The sequence below is a fragment of the Sycon ciliatum genome, chromosome 13 (assembly GCF_964019385.1).
Source record: "Sycon ciliatum chromosome 13, ocSycCili1.1, whole genome shotgun sequence".
NCBI classification, from domain to species: domain Eukaryota; kingdom Metazoa; phylum Porifera; class Calcarea; order Leucosolenida; family Sycettidae; genus Sycon; species Sycon ciliatum.
Genome location: NC_088655.1, coordinates 14,938,231 through 14,958,230, shown reverse-complemented (window position 1 = coordinate 14,958,230; position 20,000 = coordinate 14,938,231). Strand labels below are relative to the sequence as shown.

Here is a 20,000-nt window from a genome sequence, read left to right as displayed (position 1 = left end):
GTTAAAGTGAGACAAAGCATCCGCAATACAGTTATAAACTCCTGGTACATGGTCTGCAGAAACAGTGAAATCATGCCTGGCACAAATCATGAACAGGGTGCGCAGCAACAACATGACCGACGGGGATTTGGATGTTCCCGAGGCAACGCAGTCGACAACTGACCGATTGTCACAGTGGATGACAATGCGCCGACGGCCCCACTTTTCGCCCCAGGCACCGAACGCTGCAGTGAAGGTGTAGAGCTCCTTGAACTCGATGGACTTAGGCTGATCGTCTGCATGCCATCGGCCCTGAATCCATCGCTGCTCGTTGCCGTAGAACGCTCCCCAGCCAATGGAGCCGCTGGCGTCAGTGAACAAGCCAAGTTCAGTCGCCGGCGTGATATTCAGGGAGAGAAAGAAGGACTTCCCGTTCCAGTCGCGAATGAGTGTGAACCACCACTGGGTGTCCTTCTTACACTCGGCGCTCAGGACAATCTTGTAGTGTGCGGGGGCTCCATGGAATCGCTTTGACACGTCCCAGAGGCGACGCATAAAGGTACGGCCAGGCGTGACTACCGCTGAGGCAAAGGTAAGCTTGCCCAGGAATGAGGCGAACTTTGCCACAGTAGTACAGCGGAGGGAGCTGAACTCCGTGAGGAGCATTCGCAGCTCGGCCAGTTTGTCATGTGGGAGACGAGCTTCCATGCAGACCGTGTCGAGGCAGATGCCGAGGAAAGTTAAGATGGTTGCCGGGCCCTCGAGCTTTTCCATAGCCAGGGGCACCTGGAGGTATTCGAAGGCAGCTACAATTATCTCCCGGTGCTGGGTTGCGAGGGACAGGTCACCCGTGGATACGGAGAGGAAGTCGTCCAGATAGTGCAGGAGGGCCGGGATGCGGAAGTGGAACTGTATGATCCACTCGATGGCTGTGGCTACTTTGTCGAATATAAACGAGCTGGAGAGCAGTCCGAACGGAAGCACTCGCTCATAAAAGAACTGGTCGTTCCAGTGGATGCCCAGGAGTGGCCAGTCTTGTGGGCGGACCGGTATCAGGCGGAACGCGTTCCGAATGTCCAGTTTTGTGAGTAAGGCGCCCGGGCCGACTGACAAGATGTGACGTATCGCGTCGTCGACTCTGACGTACTGCAAGCTGTAGTCGGAGGAGCTGATATGGTCGTTGACGCTACTGCCGGCGGGTGCAGACAAGTGATGGATGACGCGCAGGCGACCGTTCTTTTTCGGCACAATGCCCAGACCAGAACATTACATGGCGGGGAACGGGCAAGTAGAGAACGGGCCGGCGGTTTGGCCGCTGGCGACACAGTCTTGGAGGTGGGATGCGATGTAGTCTTCCTGACCTTTCGCGGAAGATAGGTTTGGTGAAATTATTGATCGGCGAGGGCCCGTGTGACCGATGTTGAAACCGTCAGTGAGGCCTGATAATACATAAGATGAGAAAGATGTGTCAGGGTGCGCCGCGAGCAGTTTGCGGAAACGTGGTACATGCAGCGGTGTGGTTACTAGGTGATCCAAAACCGGAAGACTAGGTGCAAGCGGGACAGCTATAGGTGAGTTGACAATATGCAGTGGTGCCGGGCAGTGGGGTGCTGGGGAACGGTGTGTGGAGTGCGTGGGTGTCCTGGAAGGCGATGCAGCCTCAGGAACGCGGGGCAGGTTGGACACTGCGGGAGCCTGGGTTGGACCCATTTCCCGTTCTCCTGGCGTTGCTGCCGGCTGCGTGGGTTTGACAGGTGCTGGCCGGGTGCTTGCCATGACACTGTAGGCAAACATGGGCGCGGGGGCAGGGGCCCCGGCAGGTGGAGTAGTTGAAGTTCCTACAGATGGGACGGCCGTGGAAGGACAGGTTGGATGTGGGTGCTTGCGCTCCAGGAGTTGCTGTTGATCGACCGGATCCGTAGCTGCTGGATGGACGAAAGGGGCTACGACCCGACCCCATCGGGTGTACCATACGGCAGGCTGGGCAGGATGGTCGTGCCTGTCCCGTGGTGCAAAGCTGCCACAGGTTGTGGTCAATGAGGTCCCACTGTTTGGTGGGGTCACGTGCGGCCAGTTGCCGGAAATGCTTATCATATTCCAGCCAGGCTTCTGGGAAGAAGCGGCGGAGCAACGGAGAGAGAAGATGAGAACGCCGTCCCACGGCGTCCGGGACACAAACAACGAGAGATCGCCAGGATTCAGGTCACCTACGACTGTTACTACGAGACTGACGTATGACCGGGGGAGAACCTGAGCTGTGGTGTCTATTCCTGCCCTGGACCGAACGGAAGCAGCGGCCGCAGGACGCACAGTGGGCGCCACAACACGGTTCCACTGCGGCTGGGGACTGAGCCACGCATTTGTGACGGGCAAGGTGACCACGGCTCAAGAACCAACGGCCGCAGCGATCACACGAACATGCTCCGCGCTGTTCATTCACTGGCTTTGTACGCACTGCAGTACACTTGTTCCTGGCACGATCCTGGGGGCGCGAGAAAGACCTCTTGCACACAGAGCAGTTGTGTGCAGCAGCCGCATTCCTAAGGCCGCTGTGCGAAGAAGATGCATCAGCGTCTGTGGAGGTGTACACTGACCTCCACTCGGCGCGAGACTCCCGTACACTTGCATACCAGCTATCATATACATCACGGGACTTGAGATCGGACACTGCACAGTCCTTCCAGCGGCGCCGAGGACCATGGACCCGGGCGACAAGCAAGTATTGTCCCGAATAGGACCTGACGCGGCATCCTCTCCGACTCCATGCGGACCACATCGCCCAACCACTCCAGCCGGCGGTTCGCAACCTTGATGTTGAGTGGCTCAGGATCACCCCACAGTTCCAACAGTTGTACGTTGGAAATGTGATCCCTCCAGCACTGTGAACGGGATACGCCAAGAATCGACCTCACACATCTCGTGTGAAACACGGACAGGCGCTGCAAATCACGTTGGAGAGGTGTCCAACACTCGGAACCGAAAAGCAATAGCGACATCACGCAAGCGTTGAACACGCATCTCTTGATGTGGGTATCCAGGTGCCGGTTGTTAAAAACGGAACTCCTCAATGGACGACAAACCCGTAAAGTGCTGTCTATACGAGCATCTACGTCCAAAGACGATCACCCGCCACACTGTATGATGGAGCCTAGGTACTTAAAGTTAGGGACACACTCAATATCAACACCCGCGAGCTCCAAAGGCGCACAATCATCTGCAGAGGCGTGGGAACCAGCCACGAGAAGCTTGGTTTTCGATGAACTGACCGTTAGCCCAAATTCAGTCGCGACACTATTAAAGGGGAAGTATACCGTAAAATCAACAGTTGTAGTCTTCGGGGTGCTGAGTCGAATGGTCTTGGTCCGAGAAAGCTGAGACGCTCCCTTCCTCCTTTATTCCCAATCGAACTCGCCACTTCCACCGAAACTGAGTGACTGCGCCCTACTAGATGGGGATTTGTATGCAAAATGTCACTAAAAGCGCCGTTTCCGTCTTATAAAAGCATGGATGACCGGGATTGGTTCATATGTTGTAGTCTTTTGGACGCTGCGTCGACTGGTTTGGTCCGAAAAGGCTACGATGCAGCGTTCGGCCCTTATTCCCATTTGAACACGGGCGAGTAAGCGGTCACGTGCTCATGCGTACACCAGTCGCCTGGTTAAATCGTGAGGTTCACAACAGACAGGAAGTCGCGCCCGACGACATTGACTAGCGGTGCCGACTGTCTCCCCATATATGTACGCTGTTCCCACTGTATTGTTTGCTTTACGCTTGAGCCATGTGACGTGATTGACAGATAGTCTTGTAGGCAAGCAGCAAGTATGCATGTGACCTATAGACTTCCATGTTTGATACATGTGATACGCTGTGTGGTGTGTGGGCGTGTGCATGTGTGTGTGTGTGTGCATGTGTGTGTGTGTGTGCACGTGTGTGTGTGTGCATGTGGGTATGTGTGTGTGTGCGTGCACGTGTGCGTGTATGTGTGTGTGTGTGTGTGTGTGTGTGTGTGTGTGTGTGTGTGTGTGTGTGTGTGCGTGTATGTGTGTGTGTGTATGTGTTTATTTACATCTGTAGGATCATGACAAGCTGTGTGATCTTGCACACGAGCACAGGGATGTGTTGGGCAAGTTAGATAAGCTTGCGCTTTCCAGTGGTCCACTGCTAACTGATGGTCAGCAGCAGCAGCAGCAACTGCTTCCTGGTCACCAGCGGCAACAGCAGGCACTGACAATTGCACCACAGCAGGATGATCTTCCACAGCACCCCAAGCAGCAGCAGCAGCAGCAAGATAGTTCCTCACGCACACCTAAACAAAAACAACAGCAGCGGAGACAGCAGCAGCGACAGCAGCAGCGACAGCAGAAGCGACAGCAGCAAGACGGTACATTGGAAGCACAACAGGCAGAGCAAAGGAGACCTCAGACCCGGTCACAGACAGTGCAGCCATCATCATCACTAACGGTGTCGTTATCGACAAGAGACCACCGCGACCGCTCCATACCTCCTGGATACTATGCCCAATATCATAATGCAGCAGCAGCAGCAGCAGCAGCACTAGCTCCAAGACACGCTGCTCCTCAGGCAATGACAATGCCGGGAATGCCGGGAATGCACACAATGCCGGGAATGCACGCATTGCCACATTGGAACGTGTCTGCTACTGCTGCTGCTTCTGGTGCCTACTCTCCTCTTACGCAGCGGCAGACATATCCTTATTTGGCAGCAGGCAATCATGGGTGTCTCACTATCCTTCTTGATAGGACCATATTATTAGCTTATCAGTGTGCGGAAGCCGCAAAGGCTTATCAGCAAGCCGCAGCGGCTTATCAGCATGTAGTAGCAGCAGCGGCTGCTGGTCAAGCATTACCTAGCTACGCACCGTCACCGTATCCTCTACCCGGTCTACCTAGTCAAGTGAGAATGCTGCCTCCTCCTCCTGGTGCACAGCATCCTGCCACTGCCACGCCGGCACTCGACTCTTACGTAAGAATGCTGTAGACGAGTGTGTGCGGCGTGTGCAGGTGTGTGTGTGTGCAGGTGTGTGTGTGCGTGTGTGTGCGTGTGTGTGTGTGTGTGTGTGTGTGTGTGTGCGTGTGTGTGTGTGTGTGCGTGTGTGTGTATGTGTGTGTTCTGGTCTGGAGAAGAACGGTTGCACTTTTTGGTGCTCCTGTTTCTTGAGTTTGCCACAGGACACAGTCCATCTCCATGTGGTGTAGACCAGGAGATGGCTGTAGTGGCGCTCTACAGCAGGCTTGCCCCCTGCTGAGAGCTGTTTGTTGAACACACACGGCACGAGTTGGCTTCTTCACGCGGAGAAATTCGAAAATTCAAAATTTGTTTATGGCGAGAGCGAAGAAGAATGTTGAGAGACGAAAGGTGTTTGTGGCCTCCTGGAACGTCAGGACACTCCTCGAGTCCAGCAGAGACGTCAGAGTATGCAGGAAGCGAGTTGGAGAGTGTTCGGTTGATAGAAAGTTGGATTTGCTTGTCTCGGAATTTTAAAGGTGTCACGTTGGAATTGCTGGCGTGCAGGAGACGAAATGGTTCGGGTCTGATGTGTGGCCTGCCTGTGGAGGAACATTCGTTCACTCGGGGTGTCCACTGCCTGTTGATGACGAGAGTGGACAGCGGGGTGAGGGCGTTGGAATTTATTTCAACAACGAGATGACGAGGGCCTGGAAACGCGCGGGCGAGACTTGGTCGGCAGTAAGTTCAAGAATTGTCAGCGCTCGCTTTCATCTATCAGCTGGTTGTCGCGGCGACCTTGTCGCACGATTTGTATCATGTTTGTGCCTGTTCTTGTTTCAGTACAAAACGCTAGTTCCATGCCCACGTTCCCGTGCTTTGTATGACTTGTTCTGGCCCACGTATGCATGACTGTACATGTACTTGTCAAGGCACGTGCATGCAGCACAGTTTGGCGCGCTTTTGCGAATGTGTTTGCTTCTCCCACGGTGGTGGGTTTTTATGCTGCTCTTCTTGGACACGAGTGGTTTTCAGTTTTGTTGTTCTCTAGTATTATTCTGGAAAGAGCGATTACTACAGACTCATTTGTCCTATGATGTGTGCCACCTGTAGAGGTGAGATCGGACTTGTGACCTGTGTTGATAAATCGAGAGATTGGGAATTCTAATCTTTCGACACTGGTGACGGGTCGTTGCCCACTGGTTTTCATCGTGCCAGGGCAGAGTCGTATCTCACTGTCGTGAACGTGTATGCTCCGACATCGAAAGCACCTCCACACATCAAGAACAAATTCATGGACGATCTGCAGCTTGTTATCGACGCAGTGCCTCGTACTGACCGACTGGTGATTTTGGGCGACTTCAATGCGCGAGTGGGTGTCAATTCCTTTTGTGACAGGTCGTTGAGTGACGTAGTTGGCCCACATGGAATTGGACAATGCAACGCTGCTGGGGAGGATCTTCTAGTATTTTGTAATGTAAACCGTCTCTCTGTTATGAACACCTGGTTCAGGAAGAAGTTTTATGGCACATGGATGCACCCAGCTACGAAGGAGGTACACCTGATTGACTATGTTGTTGTCCGTGCGGATCAGAGGAGTGAGTGGCATGATGTGCAGGTGATGCGTGGTGCGAAAGGCGGGCCGGATCACTCCATGGTACGTGGCAAGTTTAGTTACGAGGTCGGTCACAAGAGGTTTAATCCCGTGGCATCTGCAAGATCCCGTCCAATTGCTGTTGCTAGGCTGAGGGATGACAAAGTGAGTAAGGCGTTTTCAAAGAAAGTGTCTGATCTCCTGCCTGCTGAGGCTGTGGACGTGGATGGTGGTGTGGACACAGAGCAGGAGTGGGCGGCAATGCGCAAATGCGTGGTGGCGGCTTCCAGCGAGGTGTTGGGATACGAGACACGACGACAGCCGGACTGGTTCCGTGACAGCGCAGATACCCTCAGGCCTCTGATTGAGCGGAAGAATGCGGCACACCAGGAGTTCCTTCAGAAGGACACTCGTGATAGCAAGCTGGTGTTTCGTATGCAGCAAAGGGCAGTGCAGCGTGCCGTGAATGCTGCCAAGGAAGCGTGAATCGAACGGGTCGCCACCCATGTTGACAACTTGGATTGCCATAGCAGGATGCGGTGGGAATGTGTCCGCCAATTACAGGAAGTGAATGTTGGCCGTAAGCCAGCACGTCCCTTGTCTGTGATGGACGAGAATGGTAACCTTACGACCGACCCTGCTGCGACTTGTGACCGCTGGCAGCGGCATTTTGATGGTGTCCTCAACATCACAAATCAGTTTTCCGACAGTTCGCTGGAGTCCCTGGAACGCCATCCTACCCGCCATGAGTTAGATAACCCGCCCACGCACCAAGAAATTAGCCGTGCTCTCAAGAAGCTGAGCCTCGGTAAAGCTGGTGGTGAATCGGGCATATTGCCGGATATGCTAGTCCACGCTGGAGCAGACTTTCTTGCTGCTTTCCACCAACTCTTGGGTGACATCTGGGCCAAGGGTTCAGTAGTGGATGATTGGCGGAATGCGGTGGTGGTCCCTGTCCCCAAAAAAGGTGACCTTCGCTACTGCGATAACTGGAGGGGCATCAGCTTACTGGATGTCGCTGGAAAGGTGTTTGCCCGGGTTATGCAGGACCGTTTGCAGGTTGTGGCTGAGGAAATTCTTCCGGATTCTCAGTGTGGTTTTCGGCGAGGTCGAGGTTGCACGGACATGATCTTCTGTGCACGTCAATTAGTGGAGAAGACTATTGAGCACGATACGTCTCTTTACATCTTGTTTGTAGATCTTCAGAAGGCGTACGACTCCATCCCCCGCACAGCGCTCTGGAGTGTGCTGGATAGGCTGGGTGTCCCGCTGGTTATGTTGGGACTCATCAAGTCCCTTCATGAGGGTATGATTGCGAAGGTGCGAGTCAACGGTAAGCTTTCCGACAACATCTAATGGGCTGCGTCAAGGATATACTCTAGCACCCACCCTCTTCAACCTGTATTTCAGTGTGGTGGTTGCGGACTGGCGCGCACGTTGTCCAGACGCTGGAGTCGACCTGCTGTTCAGAAACGGTCGCAAGCTGGTTGGGGACCGCACGGCGAAGTCCCGGTTATCCGCGACGAGGGTGACTGAGTCCCAGTTCGCCGATAATGCAGCGTTGTATGCAACCACCAGAGAGAGATTTAAGTGCATGACGTCCGAGTTCATCTTGTGTGCACAGCGATGGGGACTGACTGTCAGCATTAGGAAGACGAAGGGCATGGCGGTGGGTCAACCAACATCAGTTGATCCCGTTCAACTCGGTGGTGATAGCAGGATTGACATGGTGGACGGGTTCCGGTACCTTGGCAGCGTGCTCTCTGCTGACGGAACGGTGGATGCGGACCTCGCTGCTCGTTTGGCGCAGGCATCCCTGCTGTTCGGCGTGCTCAGGTCTCCAATATTTCAGTGCGTACATCTCTCGGTCCACACCAAGCGGCTGGTGTATCGTGCTATCGCCCTTCCTGCTCTTCTCTACGGTGCGGAGACATGGTCATGTTGCACAGATGAAGGAGACCCGGCTGCCCAAGCAGATGCTGTTCGGCGAACTGCCCTGCAAACGCCCGCAACATGGTCCCAAGAAGCGCTGGCGGGATGTTGTGTCCTCGGACTTTGCTGTCGTTGGTTTGCCTGAAGCGGACTGGTATGACACAGCGCAGGAGAGATCCACCTGGTTTCAGTGTTGTCGACAGAGGGTCGAGAAGGAGGCCCCAGACATCCCGTGCCCCAACTACCGCTGTGACAGAGTGTTCCGTCGTCCTGGTGACCTCAAGCGGCATGCGCCATACTGAAGATTTCGAGTTTAGAGCCTCAGCGTGAGGAAGCCATCGCTATCATTGCTATGGCAATGGGCGTTCAAGGTTCAAGGTTCAAGGTTCAAGGTTCAAGGTGTGTGTATGTGTGTGTATGTGTGTGTGTGTGTGTTACGTACACGCACTTGCACACGTACCGTATTTTACTGGTTGTAAGTCGACCCCGGTTATAGGTCAACCCCCGTATCCGGAGGTCTCAATTCTGCATTTTAAAGTTTTCACCCAACGAAGCACTATTAACCATTCCCTGCTACTAACACATCAACAAATCATGTAAACATTCCTTGTTGGAGAGTATAACGTCCAAATCCTTGAAAAAAGCCAATAAACTGGCAAAAATTTGTACACATGGTGCACTCGTACATGTGGTTCAGGTCATTTTTTGTAAGGTACTGATAGTTCCTGGTTATGAGTCGAATCCCGGTTGTAAGTCGACCCCACAATTTCTCTTTCTATTTTTAGTTGTAAAAGGTCGACTTAACACCGGAAAAATACGGAAGGGGATGGGTAGTAGGGTGGTGGCAAAGGCAATGGGGTGGGGAGGGGATGGGTAGTAGGGTAGCTGATTGGCCTTCACTCTGCTGCTGACGTTTGCTTCTCTTGGCAGTTGATATTTCGCATTCAATGTGTGTGTGTGTGTGTGTGTGTGTGTGTGTGTGTGTGTGTGTGTGTGTGTGTGTGTGTGTGTGTGTGTGTCCCATATGGTGCAGTGGTATGTGCAGCGATTTCCAATCGATAGGTTGCGGGTTCGATTCCCGACGATTATGGTCACACACGTCTTTCTTCTCTTTCTCAGACTCCTCCTGACTTTTCTTTAATTCTCCTGGGTGGTTACCAACAGCCCGGCAGTGCATGCCGGAGTATGTGGCCACGTGGTGTGATGTGTGTGCGTGAAAAAAATGAAAAAAGACCAAAAAGTAGGGATTCACTGGCCAGAAAAAGCCACTTCATAGCTGTGTGGTGTAGACCAGGCTGAATAGTGGCGGTCATTTCTTCAGGCTTGCAAGCTGTTGAATGGTGCAATCCCAGCACAAGCTGCTATGGCTTCTGCTGTAGCATCGCTATCATCGCCTCTGGCGTTGGGTGTCCAAGGTGTGTGTGTGTGTGTGTGTGTGTGTGTGTGTGTGTGTTTGTGTGTGTTTGTGTGTGTGTGTGTGTGTGTGTGTGTGTGTGTGTGTGTGTGTGTGTGGTGTGTGTGTGTGGTGTGTGTGTGTGTGTGTGTGTGTGTGTTGAAAGAAAGAGAAGAAAGAGAGGGGCTTTTCAACACCAGATTTGCAGAGCATCGCAGAATTCGGCTGACGGAGTGTCAGTTTCCGGATGATTCAGCCCTGCTCGCAGTTACGCATGCTAGTGCTGAGAGGGCTCTATCCTCGTTCAGGGATGTAGCTGGCGCGTTTGGCCTTAGTGTCAATATGTCCAAGATCAAATTCATGGCGGCTGGGGCTAGTACTGTAGATGCCGACCAGACCCCTTTGGATGGTGTTGTTGACCACGTTGAGGCCTTTCTCTATCTCGGTTGTCATGTTATGCCAGATGCCCAGAGCTCGTTTGATGTGTCTCGGCGAGTTGCTGCTGCATCGGGTGCATTCTGTACGCTGCGGGAGTCGGTTTTCGACAGTGATGACTTCAGCATCGCCATCAAGCGCATTGTGTATGGAGTGACTTTCCTGGCCGTCCTTCTTTATGGATCGTGGAGTTGGACCGTCAGGCAGCGTGATTTCCATCGCCTGGAGTACTTTCACCTGCAGTGCGTGCGCTCCATCCTCAAGTTAAATAGAGGAGCACATCTCCTCTCTTCAGGTTTGCAAGATGTAGGGCACTATGAATGAGATCGCGGATAAAGTCATAGTCCACCGACTTCGATGGCTTGGCCACGTGTCCTGCATGCAAGACCGAATCCCTCATCAGCTGCTGTACCGCGCGTTACCGTCCAAACATCCACCGCATGGACCCCTTAAGCGCTGGAAGGACTCCGCGAAGTGCGACTTGATGGCTGTTCGTGTTCCTCTGGAGCAGCTTGGTGACATGGTCCAAGATCGACAGGGATGGCGGGTCACCTGCCGTGACGCTGTCGACGCTATTGTCCAGTCCCGCATGGAGCCTGTGGCGAAGCCCCTCATCTGTGGCACTTGTGCGCGCAGTTTTCGTCGGCCACAGGATATTGGGAGGCACAAATGTAACGCTGTTCGCGCGACCCGCGCGCGCTGAGTCTGGCGTTCCCCGCCCGGTGCACAACACGTCTACTGGTCTGCCCCGTATGGGGCCACATAGCCAGTCATGGCAGTGGAAGAAGGAAAGGAAGGAAGGTGTGTGCATGTGTGTGTGCATGTGTGTGTGCATGTGTGTGTGTGCATGTGTGTGTGCATGTGTATGTGTGCATGTGTGTGCGTGTGTGTTTATGTGTGTGTGTGTGCGTTTGTGAGTGTGTGTATATGCGTGTGTGTGTGTGTGTGTGTGTGCATGCATGCATGTGTGTGTGTGTCTGTGCATGTGCGTGTGGGTACTTGTCTGTTCACATACGTTCTTTGTCTGTTCTCTTGTCTGTTCAGATCCGTGAGATATGAATACAAGTTCATCATTGGGCGGCGGTTCACACCATTAGCCTCAGTCCGATCACATTCAAGTAGGCAGTATCACATGAGCACAGTGCTACACGTACGCGCCCTTCTCCTCCCGTCAACTCTTCAGTTTGTTTTGATCAATCAGTTCTTGAAGTCCGAACGCTTTGAACTGCACGAAAATCCGCCAAGTTTTAACTCTGAGCCGCCATCATAGGGCCTGAAAGATTTCACGTAATATGATTCTGCTATACAGTGATGCTATTCATCTGTACCTGCTGTTTGAGCATGGCTCTGCTGTTCAATCATGGCTTCTTCTTTTTTCTCTCTCTCTCTCTCTCTCTCTGTGCTTAAATCTATTATGTATGTGTGCGTATAGCGGATGACCTGTTGTAGTAATAGTAGTTCTCTTAGTCCTAGTACTAGCGGGGATGAGTGGGCCAGCAGGCACAGTGATGAACCACGCTAACAGTTCATGTCCAAAATGATAAATGACAACAAAAACAACATAACATGAGCCGTCAGATCGAACAGACCTTATCACAAAAGCTGTAATTGTTATGTCAAATGTTTTCTATGGATTGTTTTTTGTTTTGTTTTTGTGGATTGTTTTAAAGAGTGCTGTGATTTCTACATACTTGTTTTACTTGTTGACATGACGTGTACGCAGGCCAGTAAAGCCGGTAATGCAAATGTACATGCTATCTTCGCCGTGCACACAGCTTTTCCCCGCACGTTGATTTGTTACGTTCACCCTCGCCGCCGCCGCGCACACCTACTGATCCTGAGCTGCTGTCCTGCTGCTAGCATATGATGTGCTTTTTAGTTTTTCAGCGTGACTCGATTTTCTCGACGGCAAGGAACGCATGCCTTTCTCTTGCCTGCACACACACACACACACACACACACACACACACACACGCACACCTATTTACAATGGCACAATACAGTCTGGTTGATACTCAATTGTTTGGAATGAAAAATCTTTCTCTTTTTTAAACCTGCCACAGTTGGGGGTGCGCGGATTATTCCCGGAATAATTTGGGAATACTATCGTCGAGAAATTTTTTGGGAATTTTAGGGGAATTCTATCGATCTTTTGCCAGATCCATTAACCTTCAGAAGAGTTTTGGGGGAATTCTGTCAATTTTGACCTGCCAGCGAACAAGCGCGCATCCATGGACGCACGAAGTTAAGTATCTAGGACTGACTCTCGATTCAACTTTAAGTTTCAGTGCCCACGCTAACTCCCTCAGGGAAGACATCGGAAAGAAACTAGGTGCTTTTCGACGTGGAAGGAGGAACCTTGCTGTCCAGGCCAGAAGGCAGTTCTACTTGTCAGTAGTCCAGAGCAAGCTCGAGTACGCCAGCACTGCCTACGTCCACTGCCTCGCTGACAATGTGAGAGATCAGCTGCTACGCATAAGTAAGAGAGCACTTAGATGCATATTTGAGCATGACACATTCACGCGGACATCATACTTGCTTGAGCGATACCACATAATTAGCTTAGACAAAAGATATCATACTAAGTCCATATTCTTCGTGTTCCGTTGCATCCACAATATCTGCAGTTCACTCCTCTCTGACATGTTCTCCCTTCGCCGTGACTGCGCTCACACAGACAGAGTAACCCGCGGCCAAGTCAATTATTCCCTTTCCTTACCCATTGTGCAAGCTCAAGCTGGTTACAGATCTATTTCATTCCTTGGTGCTGACCGCTTTAATGCGCTTCCCGAATCCCTTCGCACAAATCATATCCCCAATTCATTTCGCCAGGAACTTAACAAGTTCATTCATCTTGGGCACCCTGTAAGAAGACCTTAGGGTCTGTTGGGAATGCCCAAGTAAAATAATATAATACAATACAATACAAAAATACGTACATGTACATGCAGCAATACCCGGACACGACATAGTAGCTAGCTGTGTACAGTCAGATGTAGATCTAGTACATGTACTAGATGTAGGCAGGGGCGGATCCAGAGATCTCTACAGGGGGGTTCCGGTTGAACCAAAATTGAACAGCCAAAGTATTATGGAATTAGATTGTATTGAAGTTGTGCGGTTGTAATTACGACAATCCGATTGTGTTAGTTGGAATCGCATGCTTTTCAAACAAACTACGGACACATATTCTTCCATCATCGACCACACCACAACTGCGCTCTCCACGTTGCCACAGCACACCACCACTGCACCATTGCTGGAGAGCGCAGTTGTGGTGTGGTGGACGATGGAAAACCTGTACAGGGCCAAATGCTGCTGCTTACCCTACATTGTATATAATATATACATTATTAATTTAGTATGGACACATAATCATATACATGTTTGCAATCGACTGGCACACAGGTTCAGTGAGGGCTTGAAGACCCTTTCAACTTTTCTTGTAAAGATCGAATATGCAAGCCATGGGTTCGTTGAGAGCCAGAAATGCCGAAATGACAACTTTCCCTGTCCGTTTGTACTTTCGGAAATTTTTAGCATTTTTACGATGCGAAATGCTCTATAATCACAGGAGCATTGTCTTCACTTGACAGAAACAACAACAGCGAAACAGTGTCGTCTCGACAATCCGTTCAAGGCCATCTAAAACACATCGCTGGCGCAGCACTCCGTTCCTGCGGAGTAACAACTAGTCACTACTGCATGCTGCAGCAGGTAGAGATTACTGACTTTGCTTGGATGTCGGAGCCCTCATCTTCTGAGGAGCTTGAACTATACGTGTACGATTCGAAGTTCGTTGAAGAGTGTCATCAATCGGAACATCCTTTCTTTTCCGGAAAAAAAACTTGTCGATCCTGGCCTGCATTAGGCATAGCCCGATTTTGCTAGCAATTCTGCTAGCAAAATATCGAAGAATTCTGAAAGGAAATTTGCTGGCAAAACGGAGCAAAATATCGGTGTGTTCGCTGGAAATTGGAAGATTTTATACTTTTACGGTGCACGTGACTCATATTCGCACAGTTTTACCAACACGTGACTCACTTTTTCTCATGTGTATTATTTATCACATGTCACGTGAGTGTTTCCTTGGGTCGGGCCAATCACTGGTCTGTATGAGCGGGCAATAAATCAGTCCTACGCCCGCGTCCAAAGCCCGTCGTCAGTGGGTACGCTTTCCAACGGCCAAAGAGAGTTGGAAAGCTTGTGTCTTTGTGGGTAACCTGAACATTTGGGCTCATGCAAAATCGCACCGATTTTGGGATTTCCCCATTGCCGAGCCACCGTACCGTGCTCACAGCAGAGACTTCTGTGTGTGTTATTGTTGTGAAGTGGACCACAAAGACACAACCCTGACTGAGACTGTACGCGTGAAATCTACGGGATGTGAACATGGTGGGCATGGTGACAGTACGGCGCAGCGTGACATGTGAACGCGTGGTCGAAAGTGGTGATCTTAGCTTTCCTCGCGTGACTACGACGAATCTGTAGAATGTACGACTCTACGACGAATCGCAGTGTAGCATTGAGACGAAGATGGAATTCTTTTTGGAGATGGACATCCCGGCAATAGACATGGCCTCGGATGTCTGCCGTGTGGTGCTTGCAGGGATCATTTGTTCAGTCATGTTGCCAGCCTGACCGTCGGTAAGCTTTTGGATAAGATTCAGTTCTGCTCGAAGTGGTACTGTGGTCACAAACAATTAATCGAAACAACACAAATTCAACTTGGCGTCGTGCGTTTTCAGATCCTCGCAAAGTCACTGCCTGTGTGTGGTCTTCATGTGCCACGCAAAACTCTTACCAGGCTCATCTGTCCTCTGCCTTCACCTTTGCTTGAACAACAAACACAACAATTCAGGAATGTTTTGCAATGAAAAATACAGCTATCTGGAGCTGGAAAAAAAAGAAGAAAAATTGTCCTCAGAATTACACACCAGGGAGTCGTCAAATACTTGCACTTGTTGCAGTACTGTATTTGACAACTTCCTGATACACATGTAAACATGAAGAAACTCTTTGTGGTAGCACTCTTAATTTTTCAACTGAAATTATGATTTTGCTGTATTTATTGTCGTTGCCATGTCTATTGCTATGACGATGCGGTGCCGGCACTTTTCTGTCTCCGTCTTTCAGTACTGTATACTCTCTGATGGCCTGTAGCAGACTTTTTGTTAGGGTGTAGGAGAAATATCTTCGTTTTTCCTGTTTTGATAATGATAGCACATCAATATGCATTGTGGTCATAATGTGTTGGCATTTGGGCTAATTTCAACAGCAGCCCAATGGTCTGCTCTGTGGGCCATGTGATAAAATAATTTGTTATCGCATGGTTGTTGCGGGCCTTATGGCATATTGCCCCTCGAGGTTAGCCCTCGGGCCTACGGCCCTTGGGCTAACCCCTCGGGGCAGTAATATGCCATAAGGCCCTTGCAACCATGCGATAACAAATACTTACAGTCCATTTCAAAACTATAGACGCGTACCTATAAAAATATAATTGTAGGCAAAAACCGTTATGCCAGCATCTATACCACATAAAATCTGTGATCACTTTGTGCATAAATTTTTCCAAATTGGGCGTCTGTTATCCAATCTTGGCTTTAGAAACTATATGAGAGTAATTGTGGAGCGATCCTGAGCAATATTCCGAAAACTATTCTCAAAAAGTTCCAGCCAAATTTGAAATATTTCAAAAACCCTACGCGTCAATAGTTTTGAAATGCATTGTACAGTATTCCTTTTGTCAAATGTTAGCCTTTGACTTCTTAATCTTGAGCTCGGACGGAGAGCCAAGGATTTAAAATTTTAAAAAACTTTGACTCACCATTATCCTGCTTTAATTGTTAGTGGTTGGACAAAACGGATAACTTGTAAACTTGTGTGTGACGATTTGCAAATTTGTCCAACCTTGAGAGCACAGAGTTTAACCATCCTGCCATCACACGCCCGTCGTTCATTCCTCTAGTACAGAGCGGAGAAGAAATAGCACCGCAGTAATGTTTCTTGAGTCAACGATGGATTTTTTAGGCTACATTCTAATATTGTGCTGCAATGTGTTGAAGTAGTAACGAGGCATTCTCAAACATAACCACTCTCTTCTGTTGTAAGTCAGGGGTAGAGTGTCGTGTGTGTGTGTGTGTGTGTGTGTGTGTGTGTGTGTGTGCGTGTGTGTGTGTGTGTGTGTGTGTGTGTGTGTGTGTGTGTGTGTGTGTGTGTGTGTGTGTGTGTGTGTGTGTGTCCCATATGGTGCAGTGGTATGTGCAGTCGATTTCCAATCGAGAGGTTGCGGGTTCAATTCCCGACGATTATGGTCGCACACTGGCCAGAAAAAGTCACTTCAAACAGCTGTGTGGTGGATACCAGGCTAAAAATAGTGGCGGTCAATTCATCAGCCTTGCAAGCTGTTGAATGGTGTAATCCCAGCACAAGTTGTAACATAGCTGTTCGCTATCATCGCTTCTGTGATGGGCATGTCTGAGGTCTGAGGTGTGTGTGTGTGTGCGCGCGTGTGTGCGTGCGTGTGTGTGTGTGTATGCGGGTGTGTGTGTGCATGAGTGTGCGCATGCGTTCATGTGTGTGTGTGCGTGCATGACCGCGTGCAAACATACGTGTGCACGTGTGTGTACGCGTAAAAGTGCGTGAGCATCTGTACACAGTGTCTTTTTTGTGTCTTTTTTCCCCGCAGATATTCAACACGCTGGTGACACGTGCCGAAGAGTAGCTGGTTGTCGTTGGTATCACCATGACGCTGATCACCGTGGGCAACAACAGAGGACATTGGAATCACTTCTTGATGCGCAGCAGCCGCTTAGCTGGGTTCTACAGCGACACGAACGAAGACTTTGCCACTCTGTGTGAGAAGACTTCCAGTATGCAGTAAGTCAAATGGCTGACTTGTTACACTGCATTTTATTGCACAATACTCTAATTTCAGAAATTTTAGCACAAGAGCAAGTATTAAAGCTGCCAAGAGTCACAGAGTGTGCAAAAACTCACATCACATGTTGGATTGGATTGGATTGGAAGAACAAACAGGCAGTGTTGCCTTATTACATGAGATCGACTACAGGCACACATATATAAGGAAAAAGGAAAAGATTAAAAAAAAGAATGTTCCAAGTACGATTTGTACTACGTGCACCGAAGGCTAGCGTGAGCGCAGTCCGAATATCTGCCATGATCATGCTGGCGAGTCATGATCATGCTGGTGATCATGCTGGTGAGTCGTGGTGACTCGCGTAAGCTGAGTGGGTTTCTGTCAGGAGTGCTGTTTTTCAACTCCACTAGTCGCTAAAAGCGGGCTGGGAGTGTACAACTGCGACACTACACCACATGATGTGAGATTCGCCGTCGGCGTGTCCCATAGAAAGGGTATCCAGATTCCAGAGTTGCACGCTCTTAGGAGCCTATGTAGTCTTGGTGCTGGGATGACATCATAATGTACTATTTGTGTGAAGTGTGAGGATGACATCATGCGTACTAATAGTGTGACGATGACATCATACATACTATTAGTGTCATTGGACTAGTAATGGTCATCGCATCTCGGTACCTCAGGTGTCCAGATAGCATCTGTATACTACAGCCGGCGCAACGCACATAATTCACAACAAGACAACACAATGCTGACGACTGTTTCACCAGCAAATCCCTGTCGCCACTCTGCTGTACGGTGTCTGCTTACCACCAACCTCTGAAGTGTACTATAGTTCTGGTCAGAGAAATCCATCGACAGCTCAGGGGGTAAAGTAGCGCCGTACTCAAGCACACAGAGTGATGTGTAGTAGTAGTACTAGTGGTAGTAGTATTTATTGTTTTACTTGGGTATACCCAACAGGCCTATGGCCTTCTTACAGGGTGCCCAAGGAGAAATTGTGAGCAGCTAGCGCGAAAAGCAGGCAAGGTCCGCTGGGATCGTATGATAGTGGGTAGTGCATAAAGCGGTCAGCACCTACACTGAGAAATGAGAGACTGTAGAGGCCTGACCGGGACAGAGGTATGTGTCCGGTGCCAGTGCTATTTTACTCATGGTGGGGTCAGATTTCTCATTGCAGGACCACTGTTCAGTCGTGTACCATCTTAAAAGTGTGATCCCAGTGCAGCTAAGTCTTGCACCATCTCGCTAGCTAGCCACGCACCATACGTTTAGCTCTCTCGGTGTTAGACTGTTTTCACAGCCATCAGTGTTAGCTCCCTCCCTCCAGTTTAGCTAATTTTCTTCCTGTTGAGGTTGCGCTTGTGTTTATTTTGCCCATACAACAAGAGGCTTGGGCACACTGTGAAAAAAAAGAAAAAAGTCTTTCACCTGTATGTATGTGTCTGTATGTGTCTGTATGTGTCTGTATGTGTCTGTATGTATCACAATGATACTTCACACCAGTCAAAGAGATAGCACATCATCTTTTCTCACTATGATACTTCACACCAGTCAAAGAGATAGCACATCATCTTTTCACACTATGATACTTCACACCAGTCAAAGAGATAGCAAATCATCTTTTCACACTATGATACTTCACACCAGTCAAAGAGATAGCACATCATCTTTTCACACTATGATACTTCACACCAGCCAGAGAGATAGCACATCATCTTTTCACACTATGATACTTCACACCAGTCAAAGAGATAGCACATCATCTTTTCACAATCCCTGGTCGAGCTGACCACCCTCTGTCACCTTTTTTCCTTGCCCCCTCCTGAATTGTTGACACCTTCACCTTGTCTGTGAGTGTCACCCTTTGTCTTTAGACCTCTGTTTGTCTTCAGACCTCTGGGGGGGGGGGGTATATGCCGGGTGACTACTCTCTATCTGCTGTGCTAAATTAGCACAGCAGCTTTTAGCGCTCCCCTGGGGTAATCGCAGGCACTTTCCACTACAAGTAGTAACAGCATAGTTCAGCGTCGTTCCATTGCCAACGTGTGTGCCCGGTGGTTAGTAGGCGTGTGAACTTGTTGTGATGCTGTCTGATGTCTGATGGGTGCTTTGATGCGAAATGCTTAGCAAGAGGTGAGCTGCAGAGAAGATTCCTCCTGGTTGTAGTCGGTTGCTCTGTCTGTGTGTGTCCATGAAGTACTTGCACAGCCTAGTCTCAGAGTGGAGTACAGCCTAGTCTGAGAGAGAGAGAGAGAGAGAGAGCAGTCCAGCCTAGTCTGAGAGAGAGAGAGAGAGAGAGAGAGAGAGAGAGAGAGAGAGAGAGAGAGAGAGAGAGAGAGAGAGAGAGAGAGAGAGAGAGAGAGAGAGAGAGAGAGAGAGCAGTACAGCCTAGTCTGAGAGAGAGGGAGCAGTCTAGTCTAGTCTTAGCGAGCAGTACAGCCTAGTCAGAGAGAGAGAGATAGATAGATAGAGCAGTGTAGCCTAGTCTCAGAGTAGTACAGCCTTGTCTTGGGAGTAAAGACACAGTCTAGTCTCAGAGTAGTACAGCCTTGTCTGGGAGTAAAGACACAGTCTAGTCTCAGAGTAGTACAGCCTTGTCTGGGAGTAAAGACACAGTCTAATCTCAGAGTTCAGTGTAGTGTAGTATAGTGCTGGCATTGTGTGGCAGTGTGCACTGATGTGTATGTGACTGGGAGAACTGGACATTGACAACGAGACAATGAGGTAACGTACATGTAGATATGGGTGTTCTTTTCTCATGTTCCAGGGCCCGCATTTCTGTGGTATGTACATGGTACATGCATTCTTTACCCACAATCCCT

General features: G+C 50.0%; 2 protein-coding genes across 4 annotated transcripts in view; both read left to right on the top strand.

Annotated features, from left to right (window-relative positions):
* LOC135829035 (uncharacterized) overlaps positions 1-12,343 on the top strand; it is a 32,543-nt gene extending 20,200 nt beyond the window's left edge. For all 3 annotated transcript variants that reach the window (XM_065341441.1, XM_065341442.1, XM_065341443.1), the window contains 2 exons: positions 4,054-4,962; positions 11,343-12,343. In XM_065341441.1, coding sequence (XP_065197513.1) covers positions 4,054-4,962; positions 11,343-11,357 — 924 coding nt within the window. In that variant the 3' untranslated portion in view covers positions 11,358-12,343. The remainder of the gene's footprint in view (positions 1-4,053; positions 4,963-11,342) is intronic.
* Positions 12,344-19,557: 7,214 nt separating this feature from the next.
* Positions 19,558-20,000, top strand: part of LOC135829036 (uncharacterized) — a 32,309-nt gene continuing 31,866 nt past the window's right edge. Inside the window, exon 1 of the mRNA XM_065341444.1 lies at positions 19,558-19,902. Coding sequence (XP_065197516.1) covers positions 19,898-19,902 — 5 coding nt within the window. The 5' untranslated portion in view covers positions 19,558-19,897. The remainder of the gene's footprint in view (positions 19,903-20,000) is intronic.